Here is a 15250-nt window from a genome sequence, read left to right on the forward strand (position 1 = left end):
CTGGATATTTTAGCAATAGCAAAAACAACAATCAGGTTATATTTGGGAAATTAAAGTGCTCCAGCTAAGACAGACATTAACAAGTGTGTGATCTGCAGGAAAGGACCAAGGCTTTGGAGTTCAGGTCATCACACTGCTCAGTATGGGAGGATCCAGGTGAGAGCACACAGCATCCTCTTCTCCTAAGGCAGCAAATCCAAACAGAGTGTGCTTGGAGATACGTGGGCCCAGTGCTCAGAAGAGAGCAGCACCCCGGGAATGTGCTGTCCACGGGGCTGTCACCAGACAGAAGAGGACCCCGGTAGCAGTTGTGGAGTCCCGTTGGTCTCACAGTGTTACCCAGCCCGGCTTTGGACTCCTGGGCTCAAGTGACCCTACTCCCTTGGCTGCCCAAGTAGCTGGGACAGATGTATGCCACCCTCTCTCTGGAGGGCACCAAAGCTCCTTCTTTTCTTCCTTTCTGGTTCAAGCTTCCTGGAAAGAGCTCTGTGATAAGTCAGAAATACTACCAGAACCTCACCAGAACTCTGGAGGGCCAGGCTCATAACTGCCCCTGGGTCTGGCCCCAAGGCAAGAAGACAGGCTTGACGGGCTGTGAGATCCACTTCCAGGGATCCCAGGCAGGGCTGTGACTGGCTTAACCAGTCATTTCCTCCTAGAGAGCTGGAAGAAAGGGACCAGGCTAGCAGCTGTCCTTGTTTGTTTTCATGGTGTTTATTTGTTTTTCTAATAACAAAACACATCTCAGTAGAACATTTCAACGTGGCAATTACAAGAAAGGAAGTAGCAAAGACTCCTAACCTCCATCACACTACCGTGCCTCTACGACTACCCTCTTTCAGTCATCCACCTGTCCAAGAGACATACTATTAGAATTGGAACCCATCGATATACCGTACTGTGCTTTCTTTTCTTTTCTTTCTTTCTTTTTTTATTTTTTGAGACAGGGTTTCTCTGTGTAACAGTCCTGGCTGTCCTGGCACTCACTTTGTAAACCAGGCTGGCCTCGAACTCACTGAGATCCGCCTGCCTCTGCCTCCCAAGTACTGGAATTAAAGGCGTGCGCCATCACCGCCTGGCTTCTTTTTCTTTTAAGAGTGCTTCCAAGCTGTGTGTGGTAACAGGTAGCTGTAATCCTAGCATTCAGGAGGTGGAGGCAGGGGGATCAAGAGCTCAAAATCATCTCTGACTACACAATGAGCTTGATGCCAGCCTGGGTTGTAAGAGACCCTGTCTCAAAAAACCCAAATAAGCAACAACCCAAACAAATCCCCACAAACACTATTATTAGTTTGTGTGTGTGCTCCCAGGCAGTGTACCAGGAGTTGCCCATATCTAAAACTGTGTTTCTCAGGCAAAGTAATCATATCGTGGGGAAATACGGTTTTGACCTAAGGTTCTATGCATTTCACCTGGTTGAACTGGGATTTGAACCCACGAAGCCTGCCACTTGGGGCGCTGCAACATTGTTCCCCAGTCTTCACTAAACCTCTGGACATGATCATCAAAGCCAACCACAGGAGACCAGCCTCAGGGTGAACCACCCCAGTTTAATGTCTGTTAAACAGCTTCTTTGTCCTAAAGCTCCGAGAGGTTCTCCAGGTCTGCAAGTAGGACAGAGGCCCGGGAAGCCGGGAAGCCGAGGAATTTGCCCCCATGCCCACAGCAGCTCAGCGGGAGACGCATTCCCTCCCTCCTCAGAGAAGCACTAGGCTACACTACCTTGGTCGTGGTGCTGGTGGCTGGGACGCAGAAGGCAGCTAAGGCAATTCCATTCTCAGAGCCTCAGCAACCTCAGCCTCCAGGCAGACCCCTCTGCACTGGGTATTATCAGAGGCAAAAGACATTTTCCAAGTTTTGAAAAGTCAGGCTTCTCAGAGAGTGGCCAGATATTAAGTATTTGTGGATTCCACAGGCCATGGAATGTTTTTTGTTTGTTTGTTTTGCTTTTCTGGAGTCTGAACCCGGGCCCTCACACTAGTGAAACAAGTGCCCCGCCACTGGACACCCCACCCTCAACCTTTAACTCTGCTGTCACAGCGCTAGCAGCTGTCTGGGGCAGTGGACGGTACTGCAGGCCAGTCTCCTTGCCCAGCAGGGGGCCAGCCGAGCTCGGCCTGCGCCTGTACTTGCCAACCTTGCTCTGTCTTCCCTAAAAACGCTTGGATTTATTAGTTCAGGCTAAAGCACTTAGACTTTGGAGCACACACTCGTTTCTGAGGACTGACCTGTTTTCCTTCTGTGGGTAGGAATGCAATCTTTCAGCTATTAATCTAAAATCCTGGGAAATGCAGAGAAAGTGTTTTGACTTGCAGTTGGTCAGTATTACTAACAGATGAAAGGGGAAATATTTTACAGATCCATAGCAACCAGAAAAGAGGATAAATCAGCCAAAGGGAAAGAAAATGTCAGGAAAATCAAAAAGACTAGGAGGAAGAAAAATGATGCTAATATAAGATGGCAGCCACATTTGGCTTTGGTTAGCTGACTGGGGCAATGAGGGCAGCTTATCCAAGTCAGGAAGCAGAGGGCTCCAGCTCTCCTCGGTAAGAGCATCTCCTTGCAGAATTCACTTGTGGCCCAGACAGTAACAGCACACAACACGTGGACCGTCAGGGAGAAGCAAGCAAGGAGGCTGGGGATCTGTGGCAGGGCAACGTCTTCCTGGACTGGACTCTGAGTTCACCTGTGGGGAATGGGGAAGCAGAGCCTGATGCCCTTGGGAGGGAGCTGGAATACCAGCCTTGTGGTGTGCTGCTGAACACAGGTATGGTGAGAACCACAAGACCTAGAGAGAGAGGAGGCTGAGAGCCTCAGTGGTTAGAGTTTGGGGGAAGGATTTCCCTGAACTAAGGTTCCCAAGGACAAGGATGACAGAGCAAGCCATCCGCAGTGATGGCTCGGCTTTAACCTTGAACCGCCTCATCACCTTCTGGGGAGAACCACTCTCAAACGCAGGGACGGGGCTGGAGAGATGGCCCAGTGGTTAAGAGCGCCGGCTGCTCTTCCAGAGGACCTAGGCTGTTTCCAGCACTCACATGGCAGCTCACAACCACATGTAACTCCAGTCCAGAGGATCTGACAGCTTCTTCTGGCCTCTAGGGTACTCAGCAAGCATGAGATGCACTTACAAACATAGCAAAATACTCATACACAGAAAAGAAAATGTTTAAAAATAAATCAAAATGCGGCTACCTCAAATCCAAGCACATCTCACTAAAAGGAGCAAGGTTTTCCGTCTCCAAGCTCCTCCTTTGCCCCCTCTCTCCTTAAAAGGCGTTTGTAGCTTTCCACTGCCCAGAATCGGATCCAGACTCAGGCTGACTTGCCTGAGGCCTAGCACTTTCCCATCCAGGCCGCACCTCCAGCCATGCGGCCTGCGCCTTTCTTCTCCCTCTCAGCTGGCTGAGGAAGGCTCTTTCCCCCCTCCAGGGGCTCACACATGTTGTTGTTTCCCTCTGCCAAAAACGTCTTTCTCTTCCCTCTTGCCTCCAGTCTGTCCTTCGCCGACCCTGTGATCTAGAACACGCCACCGCCTCAACGTTTCTGGAGCTCTTCAGCCCTCTTCACTATCTACAGAACCAGTTCTCATCCACTCCATCTTCCAGCACTGTCTCCACCTTGGGATGGGATCCTGTCTCTCTCACCTCGGCTTCCCCAGCATCTTTAGAGCCCCCAGCACACAGCAGGCACACAAGTAAAGTAACCCAAAGGAGGAGAAACCGCTCATTTCCACCTGCTCCTCCTCCCTTGGAGCCCTGGAGGCTCAAGAGGCCACAGCATGTGAAGCAGGGCTCATTAGACATTCTTGGAGGCACATGCACGGGGCTGCTGAGCCTCAGAGAATTCTGAAGGTCATATCTGTTTGAGCTTTAAAATCAACAACTATTTGTTATCTTTTTGCTTTTTTTTCCGAGACAAGGTATCTCTGCGTAGATCTGGCTGTCCTTGAACTCAAGAGATCCACCTGCCTTTGCCTCCCAGTTCTGGGATTAAAAGCATGCACTACCACTGCCCAGCAAACAACTCTATTTTATTTTGAGATTGGGTCTCATGTAGCCCAGTCTGGCTTTGAACTCACTATATAGCAAAGATGATCTCCCGAATCTTCTGCCTCCGCTTCCCAAGTGCTGGGGTTACAGGTATGTGCCTGCCACGCCCTGGCTGCTGTAACTTCATTTATAAATACAGTGAAGAAATGTTTAAAAACCAACCGTGTGGTGCCAGTCTATCAGGACCACAGACAGTTCGATGGGTCCCTTTCCCCGACGGCAGCTCAGGAAAAGGTCCCTGTCGAGGCTGCACTGTCATGAGGCTGCCATCAGACAGCAGCGGGCTGTGTCGGTGACAAGCGAAGGGACTGTGTTTTTCCTAAGAACGCAAGTGAAACTGGCCTGAAAGCTTCGGTTATGACCCACCGGTGACTGAACTGCGAGCACAGCTCAGGAATCAGGTCCTGCAGAACTGGACGGGGTGGGGGTGGGGCTTCCTCCTAATGAAACCCAGAGGGCAGGGCCAGAAGAGCGGTCACTGGCCATCTGAGAAGAAAGAACAAGCTGATCAAACAGTTAAAAGTGAATGGGAAGGAAGAGAACCTAGCTGCAAAATAGGGAAGACAGACATTTAAATGTCTATTCATGAGTACTGATGTGTGCACCATAAAAACCTTCCAGGACATTCCAGAGGACTCAAAATCTGCAGGAGCAAGTGAAATGACAGCTGCCCCGTCCTGCCACTGAACAGTCTCTCTTTCCTGAGGACTTCTGTACTGTCCCAGGCCCTGACCAGTAGGCAAGGTTTCTCTGACCCCAGGCAGGGAAGAGTGGCAGATACTGTTCTGGCCATCTGGTGCCTGTTCCCTGCTGGTGTTAGCCTCTTTGTGTTGTTATAGCAAAATACCCGAGGCTAGATAACCTGGAACGCACAGAGGTTTATTAGGCTCACGACTGTGATGGCCGGGGGCTCCAAACACCACGGTGTTCTGGTTCCAATGAGGGGCTCCTGGCTGTGTCACATCATCTTTGATGCTACCTGAGAGTGAATGTCCCCTTGGCGTCTGTGTGTGACCCGTCCCCAGCTGGTAGCAAGAGGAGGCGAGGAATGGGCCTGTAGAGTTAGGTGGCCTCTGGTCCTAGCTTACAGCTGTTTCTCGAGAACAAGGTGTCCCATGTTGCTGCTTTCCTCTGGGAGACCGAAGCAGAAGCAGACCACTCCTCTCTCCTGGTGACTCTGTCAAGTCTCTGTCACAGGAACAGAAACTGACAAATACAAAGGGAAGGAGCAGGAGACTGATGTGTGGCTGGCCCTGCTTTCTAACAGCTTGCTCTCTTGGTTGACGGCACAGAAGGTTCCGGTCCCTCCATGCGGCTACACTACAGACCTGTCTTCAAAAGGAAAAGAAAGACTGATCATACTGTTTGTAGACCCGAGGGGCAATGAATGAGCCATGGCAACCATCCCCAGAACAGGAGCGAGCCGGCTGAAAAAGGCAACAAGTCCTGGGAGGGCAGAGCACGAACCAGAGAAGAGGGTCCTCAGCCAGAGCGCTGAAAGCCAACCCCGGCGGGACCAGCTCCTCTCCCGGTGATTCTGTACATTCTAGTCACTGGTCAGGACATCCCATAAGATGCAAGGAGACAGAACAGGAGGAGCCCGCTCCAACTCTACCTCTCCTAATGACTGACTTCCCAGTGTGCACCACGACCACTGCAGAGCTGAGGGCTGTCTCTTCTGCCCCATCAACAACTGATTTTGCCAGCCAGAGCCACACCTACTTCCTCCGCCAGTAGTTACCCTCTGGCTTAAGGGGTCCCCTCGCCACTCTCCGTGGTTAGAAGTAGGGGCGAAGGGGACCTTACATGTACTCTGGACCACTGCCACCAACAATGGTGGTCAAATGACCCGGGCGGAACTGAGCTGCATCCCTTCCCAGGACTAACACAGACGTGTTGGGAGAAAAAAAATCTTCCACCTAGGGGTCTGCAGATCAAGAACTTGGAAGTAGACTAGTACTGTTACCATTCCTGGCTGATAAATGCCATTCTGTAAGACAAGACCGACACACAGCACCACGGCCCAGCAGGCACTGAGCACACAGATCAAGTCACGCCTGAAACCCTGCATGTCCCTGTTACCGGAGCCAAGGAGAGTCAGGAAGGCTTTGCCATCTACGGAAGCTCCTTCCCTAGCTAGTCATGTTTCTGCTGCCCTTTCTCTCCAGCTTAGCTTCCGGCCTCTCAGCAAACCTTCCAATGGGTCGGCCAGAGCCGAGTTACTCCAGAGCAAACTTCAGAGGCTGTCTACTGCGGTGTGATGGCCGGTGTGGACACTTGCCCCCCACTCTACACCACCAGAGTCCATCCCGCTTCCCTTTGCTTGCCACTGGCCTGGTGCTAAAACCGCCTGGCACTTGGATCCGGAAAAGCAGGTCTCAACGCTCATTTGACTGTACTGCCCGGCATGCCCTCACATGTAGCTGGGTGGGGCAGAGGGTGGAGCGCTCTGTATGAAGTCAATGGGTTTAGAGCGGACGGAGCAGAGAGGCAAGGCCATCAGACAGAATTCTGATGCCATTTACAAATGCAGGTGTATCTGCGGATGTATCAAGCAAAGAACACACATGTTCTGTATAATACGAGCATGTGTGACCCTGATAGAGTGTATCACACAGAGATTAGTGATAGCTACAAACCACAAGGAGAGGTTCTACCAGCAGCTGAGCATGCTCCACTCTGAAAGCAGTTAATCGCACTACAGAGTCTGCATCACAGTTTACTACACGGCCCCCCTACACCATACTGACTCTAGTGCATTTAGAACAGGGCTCCCAAGGCAAGTCCCAAATCAGCTACATAAAATCTGTTGTATTTCGGGTGTGAGTATAGGTTCACATGGGTCTGTGGAATCAAGACTCAGAGGCACCTTAAGGATGATTTTAGCCTTTCCCAGCTTCAGGGGAGATCGGTCTCTATGGACTTCCAAGGCAAGTACCCAAATCAACTACATAAAAATCAAGGAACAGCCAGATATGATAGCATACATCTTTGATCCCTGCATCTGAGGACATCTAGGACATCCAGGGCTACATGGTGAGGCCCTGTCTTAAAAAAAAAAAAAAAATCTCAGCACAACATTTGATCCAAGTTTGGTTTATAATGTGATATACAAAATCAAACAATTGTATTTGTATCACTACTTCACTACTGCTTTTTTTTTTTTTTTTTTTTTTTTTTTTTTTTGGTTTTTTGAGACAGGGTTTCTCTTTGTAGCTTTGTGCCTTTCCTGGAACTCACTCTGTAGACCAGGCTGGCCTCGAGCGCACAGAGATCCTCCTGGCTCTGCCTCCTGAGTGCTGGGATTAAAGGCATGCACCACCACGGCCCAGCTACTGCTGATTTTTTACATTAGGGCAAGATAATGCACCAAATGTCCACTGTCTGTTAGGCAGGCATCTGGCAGAGGCACAAGCAAGACATAACCAAACACACACACCACCACAACCTGGCAAACCATTGCTGATCCATGCAGTCTTTTTTTTTTTCTTTTTGGTTTTTTGAGACAGGGTTTCTCTGTACAGCCCTGGTTTTCCTGGAACTCACTCTGTGGACCAGGCTGTCCTCGAACTCACAGAGATCCACCTGCCTCTCCCTCCCAGGTGCTAGAATTAAAGGCGTGCGCCACCACTGCCCGGTTCCATACAGTCCTAAGGTCACAGGCCTGTAAGATCAAATAAGAACCATGCCGACAGTGGCAGGAAGGAGAGGGAGAAGGTGCTGGAGTCAAGTGGGATGAGCAGGGAGGAGACCAACAGGTGTGTGTGCAGACTCCGGAGGACGAGCTGATTTCTCTTTGGGTGTTGGCTATGTGGGTCTGTTGGGTTTGTGGAGACTCACCATGCTATACAGTTACACATGCACTTTGTACATAGATTTTTCATGAACAAAATGTTAGAAGAAAAGCCTGGGTGTGGTGGCACACACCTGGGGTCCCAGCACTTGAGGGAGGAGACAGGCAGATCTTGGGCTTGCTGGCCCGGCAGTCTCTGGGAGCCACAAGCCAATGAGACGACGCTGACTCAAAAAATAACCTGGGGGCTGCAGAAATGGCTCAGCAGTGATGAGTACTTGCTGTTCTTACACAGGACTCAGGTTTGGTTTCTAGCACCAACATGGTGGCTTACAACAGCCTGTCACTCTAGTTCTAGGAAATCGGATGCCTTCTTCTGACTTCTGAAGGCACCAGGCACACATGTGGTGCACATACATACATGCAGACACTCACAGATAGGTACGCATAAAATAAAAATAAGTCATCAAATATATGCGGCAGATAGCTCCTGAGGAGCTACAGCCAAAGTTGTTCTCTAACTCCACACGTATGTGCACCCACACACATGCAGCTGCACACACACAAAGGCTTCAAAAATAAAAGATACATATTTAAGAGGATTTGGGAGATTGTATAAATGCTTTTTTTACCCTGCTCCGTTTTCTAAGAACTGCAGACTGTCACTCTGCTGAGCATGAGTCCTGTCAACCCTGACGAGCCATCCCAGAGCAGAGTGGCCACGTGAACGAGCAGCATTTATCCACAGGGAGGAGTTTCTAATTTCTCACTGTACAGCCTGGGACATCAGGTAGACCAGATGTCCGCAGGGCTCCTGTCAGCACGCTAGCGGGGTAAAGCGTACTTCATTCCTTGCCTGGGCTCGAATCCCGCCTTCACACCTAGGAGAGCTGTAATCTTACACGTGTTACTAACCTTCTCCATGTTGTCTTCTGCAACTGTAAGGCTGACATGGCCCTGTGCTCCATCCCCAGTATGAAAAAGAAAAAAAAAAGTACTTAAACTGATATAGTGGCCTAGCACTCAAGAAACTAAAGCAGGAGAATGTCGAGTACTCAGCCTGGGTTACATAGAGAGATTTTGTCTCTAAACACAAAATAAAACAAAAGAAAAGCAAAAAGCCAAAACCGGGTGCTACCCTTTGTGTGTTAGAGGCACACAGGCACACTAATGGCTCAGCTCTTGTCCTCACCACCATTTAGGCCTTAGCCTAAAATCAGGGACCACTGGCTCCTCAGCACTTTCCTGTGTTTCAATAACTCACTATTATTCTCTGCCAAGTTCCAAAACAGCACTTAAAGTAGACTTGTTTAACCATTTATTTGGTTGGTTTTGTTTTGTTTTGTTGTGAGGCAGAATTTCACTATACAGCCCCAGCTGGCCTTCAGCTCAGGGCCTCCCTGCCTCTGTCTCCTCGGCGCCAGGATGACAGGTGTGATTTACCACTCACTACCTGATTTACCTGTTACTTAAATAGTACGACGCTATCATAGAAAGTCCGGAAACCAGAAAACTTTAAGAGCGGAGTCACCCCGCTGTTCTGAAGCGCCTGGTGTGATCTGCAGGCACAAGTGACAGCAGTGACGCTGGAGAAGCTGTGAGAGGCCACTGTGCAGAAGGGACTGGAGAGCACACAGCTGTCACACACCTGAGCAAGAGCGCCACTCAGCGCAAACATTTCCCGTCCTTAGGGAAGTTAGGAGGCATAAAATGGATATCCGGACACCTTCCAGCTTGACCACAAACAACATTCCACACTGGCTTTCTCCCACACACCTTCCTTTTTTGCTGAATCATTTAGTACTTTATCCATAGACATTTCAGCCTTTGACATTATCTTATACAATACCACACCCCAGAAGGAACTTCACTATAGCGCAATGCTAGTATCTAACATACAGTCACATTCACTTTTCCCAGATGTCCTACAAACGACCTTTTTCTCCCAGGGTTGGATCAAGGATCAAACACTGCAGGGAAACCACCAAGTTTCCTTAAACTGGCGACAGTCCTTGCTGGGTACAGGAATCTAGGAAGGTGCACTGAAGAATGTCCCACAGTGTGGCCACATTTGGCTGTAACTTGCTTGGATCTGGGTTCAGCCTGTTTGGAAAAGTGTTCCTCAGCTACCTTCTACTTGGCTTGTCCGTGTCCAGCATGTACAGAGAGATACAAAGTAACACTTGGCGATCAGTGCACCGAACTTGATCCTTCCAAAGGAGACATCCGCTCTGATCTTCCTTTGTCAGGATAGTCCTTCTGTCCCTCTGTCTCTCTCTGTCTCTCAAATGTTTTTATTTTTTGTTTTATGTGCATGAGTATTTTGCCTGCATATATGTCTGTATACCCATGAGTTCTCAGAGCCCATGGAGGCTAGAAAAGGGAGTTGGATCCCCTGGAACTTTGAGTTAAAGAGGTTGTGAGCCACCCTGTGTGTGCTGGGAACTGGACTCAGGTCGTCTGCAAGAACAGCCAGTGCTCTTAACCACTGAGCCACATCTCTGGTCCCTCTTCTTCCTCTTATCAACAAATAAGTAATCTGTAGAGTGATTCTTTGAGTTCCTGTCTCCTAAAAACTTTTTTTTTTAACACATTATTTCTGAGGATGAAAATGCACGCCATGGCACACATGTGGAGGTCAGAGAACAATTGAAGGAGCTGGTTCTCTTCAGCACCGGGGTCCAGGGATCAAAGTCAAGCTTGGCAGTAAGCACCTTGTCCCCCAGCCATCTCACTGGCTCCTTAACATTTTATTTATTTATTTATTTTTTTTTTTTTTTGGTTTTTTTGAGACAGGGTTTCTCTGTGTAGTTTGGATCTGTAGCCCAGGCTGGCTCCGAACTCACACAGATCCACCTGCCTCTGCCTCCCGAGTGCCAGAATTAAAGGCATGTGCCACTGCTGCCCGGCTCACAATTTTTTTTAATTACATGTATTTGTGTGTACATGTGTGTGGGCACATGCCCTAGCACACATATGGAGGTCAGAGGACAACCTGAGAGCTGGCTCTCCCCACCATTCGGGCCCCAGAGATCAAACTCAGGTGGCTGGGTGGTAGCAAGCACCTTTACCTATGGAGCCATGTCCCCAGGCCCCTGACATCCATTTTAACCAGTTTAGGAGGATTGAGAGTTCAAGGCCAGCTTGGGCTATATATAAGACTCTGTGGTTCCTCCCCCCAAAAAAGGCAAAATAAAATAATGATTTGCATTATAATGTTAAAATTACTTCACATTAGACATTATTAGTATTTTGTAACATGTATTTTACATTTCCCTTATCTCTATCTACCTAAGCAGGTACAAAAATGAATATATTAATAAGAAGTAGAGTCTTCATTCCCACAGCAGGTCAAATTCTACAACAACAACAAAAAAATCTATTTTCAAAGTTAGACCTGGTGGCACAGGCCTGTAATTGGACCCTGTGTCCAAATAAAGAATAAAGTATGCTAGATACAGGTCAGTTTCAGAGCTCTTGCCTTTATGTACAAGACCCCAGATTCAATCCCTATGTTCGTTCTCTCTCTCTCTCTCTCTCTCTCTCTCTCTCTCTCTCTCTCTCTCTCTCTCTCGACCTGGTAATCCCAGCATCTGGAGGCTGAGAGGTGGGGCTCAGGCTGGTCAAGGCCATCATGTATCCTGAGGAAAGGATGAAGAGGAAGGGTGAAGGGGGAGAGCCATACCAAATCAAAAACTCTAGGTCACACAAATACTCTGCACTCTCTGCACACTAGCCACAGAGAACTATTCGGGACTGTGACGCCTTCACAGGCTGGAGGAGGCTGGCAGAATGAGCTGAGAAAGTAAGAGCATCACTTCCAGCACAAAGGCCTTACCCAAGATCCATTGCAGCAGTCCCCAGTGGGCACGAGGAGCAAAGGACAACCAACCTCTCTAGGGCATTTGAATAATCTAACTCAGTTCTGATTTTAGCATCCCCTCCACCCTGCGAGGGAAAGGAACAAGTTCCAGTCCCTATTATTGTCCCTATTATTCTCCCAGGCTGAGCCAAGATTAGCCTATGTGCTTGAGGGCTGGAAATAGACGCAGAGACGGTCAAGCCACTGGGAACAGGGAACAGGCTAGTTATGAGAGACGGCAACAAAGCCTTAGGTTATTGGGACACTGGCCTAGTCTCTGCTAAGGTCCACACAGTTTCCCACCCATGAAAGGGATCTGTAGACATCAGAATACACCTGCAAGTTCCCAAAGCCCACCAGGCTGATGGGCACAGGACCAGCAGACCAGGCAGCCTCGGGGCTATTACCTGACTGGAAGACGTATCGCGCCAGGCCTTGCATCAGCTCCGCTGGCCATGTTGGTGGGGCAGACTCCCCAGTTTCTCTCTTCAGACGAAATGTCAATTCAAAGCCAAAGCCACTCGGTCCATCTGTTCCTGTAAACCTGAAAAAAACATTTTAGTTTAACTACCACAGGACAAAGTCTACAAAGTCTCTGTGTGGTGGCCTCCACAGGATTTCCTCAACTCAAAGGGAATGCCAGGGTGAAGAAGTCTTTCCAAAGCTTGCTTTACCCTCCAGTGAGCTGAGGGTGTACATGTATGATGTTGGCCCAGCCAAACTTCTTCACTGGTACTCTCAAGTCATAAGTTCCAGATTTTATGGTTCTAGAACATTCCTTTTATATGACAGAAGAAACACTACTGAAAATCGTATATTCCTCACTTATTCAAACTGCTAATAAGTACCCACTGATTTTGCTAAGGATACATGTCCTATGATCCAACGGTGTGGCTGTGTGCTCGGGGAAGATGTGGCCTTCTTTCTCTCCAGCTCCAGGGACACCATTCTTAGCTGCACTGACTAGTCTCCTAAGTCAGCACTGTAGACAAGTCCCGAGGCAGACTGCAAATACTGAGTGGGCCCACTCTCTTCCTAAGGTCAGTATCCACCCCATCAGCGAGCACTACTCTCTCTAACCCTCCATGAGCATGCCTCAGTCCCTGGACCCCAAAGGAGAACAGTGCAGTCTCAGGGAAGTCCCTGAAACAGGTGACTGCCAGAGAGGGTAGCGATGTCTATTCAAGAGCAGAACCTGGTTGTGTGTGTGTGTGTGTGTGTGTGTGTGTGTGTGTGTGTGTATGTGCATGTGTGTATGCCACACCTACTCAGGTGAGGGAGGTGTCCAAGGAGGAGTCCACAAAAGCTCCTCAAAGCTTGCCAGGATGAGAAAGGTTAAGAGTTAAAATATGTACATGTAATTTTCAGTAATTATATCTTGTACAAACATGAACCACAATGATTATACACATGTAACTCCCCAGCATACAAACACAAACCATAAACTAAAATGACAGCCAACACCTTCCTTCTCCCTCTTGAGAGCTGAAGACACAGTGTTCAACCCTGGGACTCCTTCCTCGTGGCATCTTTCGTCATCATCCCCAAGAGGCTAGGATGGGAGACTGGGTAGAAAGACACTGACGAGAGCCACAGCTGCCACTCTGTGTGCTTGGGGAGGCCCAGCAGGTCAGCCCCCGGGCACCTCTGTGGGAGAGAGCACCTCTGAGAAGCTGCATCCTCAGAAATCATCACAGTCAAATCCAACTGCATTCAAGGAAGTGTGCGTGGTGTGATTAGTTTTCTGGTTGCCAGGTGGATGCAGAATCCATTTAGAGGGTACACCTGGGTTCCTGGAGACAAGGTTAGAAATTGCTCAAAGTGACACTATTTACACTATTTGTTTCCTGATGAATTGACCTGTTGGGGTCAAGACCGAACAGAACCTGCGGGAATAGCTAGTGATCGAGACGCACTGCCTCCCAGAGGCCCCAGGTTTGGAAGAGTGTGAAAATCCAGAGCTCTAGGAGATTGACTTAAAGCTCTGGAAAAGGCTGGGGCACGGTGGTGAGCACCCTTTAATGCCAGCACTGGAGAGAGAGCCAAGTGAGTTCGAGGCTAGCCAGGGCCACGCAGTGAGACCCTGTCTCAGAGATCAACCAAACAAAGCTCCACACAGGGAGAAGGGTCACTAGGGCACCACCAATTAGAGACAGCTTTGTAAAGTGCATTAGACCATTGTTCCAGGGCTCTCATCTCAGGCCAAGGAAAACACATGATTTCTAACCACAAAAACGTGAGAAACAGACTAAAAGGAACACATGCGTTATAGACCGCACAATGGAGAGAATCCATGGGTGCGGAGAGAGAAGCCACTGAGCCATTTACGCTAATACCACATCTCCTCACTGAGGAGGGCTCTAGGCACACACATGCATGAGTGTGCATTCATGCACACACATGTGCACACCATCTGTCTCTACACAGGGTGCTTTCTAAGCCAGCTCTGTGGTGGGCAGGCCAGCTCTCACTTGGCTCAGGAGGAGGGGCAGAGCTGGCCAGATGGCTCCCACCTGTGTCTGATTACCACCCACCAGGACGGCTGGACACAACCTCGCCACTCAGAAACATGAGTTTGGAATGGGCCAGCCTTAGGATAAACACATGATCTGGGCCTGTCAGATTTCTTTTTCAAAGCAGGCTGTGCAGGCAATAACAGCCAAGCAACAAGATCATTCAGTGTTTAAAGTTCCCCGAAGGGGCTTGGCTTGGTCCGGACCATTTCATACAGAGGCTTCTCCTTCTCCTGCCAAAGAGGGTTTGTCTGACCAGAGAACGGAGCTGCTCCAAGGGAACAGCTGTCTTCCATGTCTTCTAGGATGAAACATGAGAGCAATGAGACACATTCTCTCTCTCTCTCTCTCTCTCTCTCTCTCACACACACACACACACACACACACACACACACACGTTCATGCCTCCCCAACTCACATATACTTACGTACTCACTCTATACACACTACATAAATATGCAAAAAATAAGTTTATAAAGTAAAAATATCATAGTCATTTAAGGTTAATTAATTATTGAAGAAAATGGTTTTTGGAAATTGAGTGTGGCCTACTACAGGTCAGTGTTTATAAAGTCTACAGTAGTGCATCATAATGTCCTGGGCCTTCGCGAACGACTCAGCCACAACAAGCTCTAGTCCTAGAAGAGCCATTCACCGCAAGTGTCCTATACAGGCATAACTTTTTTTTTTTATTTATTTTTATTTTTTTTTTTTGGTTTTTCGAGACAGGGTTTCTCTGTGTAGCTTTGCACCTTTCCTGGAACTCACTTCGTAGCCCAGGCTGGCCTCGAACTCACAGAGATCCGCCTGGTTCTGCCTCCTGAGTGCTGGGATTAAAGGTGTGCGCCACCACCACCGGGTAACTTTTTTTTTTTTTCAAGATTTATTCACAAACTGGGTGGTGATGGCACATGCCTTAAATCCCAGTACTCAAGGCAGAGGCAGGCATATGTCTGTGAGTTCAAGGCCAGCCCAGTCTACAGAGCAAGGTACACAGTCAGCTACATAGAGAAACCCTATCTCAAAAAAC

At 48.8% G+C, this 15250-nt stretch overlaps 1 protein-coding gene across 6 annotated transcripts in view; it reads right to left on the reverse strand.

Moving 5' to 3' along the window:
• The window catches only part of Sufu (SUFU negative regulator of hedgehog signaling), a 94249-nt gene that overhangs the window by 56499 nt on the left and 22500 nt on the right, over window positions 1-15250 (reverse strand). For 4 of the 6 annotated variants that reach the window (XM_037206372.1, XM_037206365.1, XM_037206382.1 and 1 more), the window contains exons 3-4: window positions 12115-12251; window positions 8761-8802 (exon numbers count right to left, since the gene is read on the reverse strand). In XM_037206372.1, the coding sequence (XP_037062267.1) occupies window positions 8761-8802; window positions 12115-12251 (179 nt within the window). The remainder of the gene's footprint in view (window positions 1-8760; window positions 8803-12114; window positions 12252-15250) is intronic. The other 2 variants (XM_028874696.2, XM_028874695.2) reach the window with 1 other exon arrangement.

The sequence above is a fragment of the Peromyscus leucopus genome, chromosome 1 (assembly GCF_004664715.2).
Source record: "Peromyscus leucopus breed LL Stock chromosome 1, UCI_PerLeu_2.1, whole genome shotgun sequence".
In the NCBI taxonomy this organism is placed as follows: Eukaryota; Metazoa; Chordata; class Mammalia; order Rodentia; family Cricetidae; genus Peromyscus; species Peromyscus leucopus.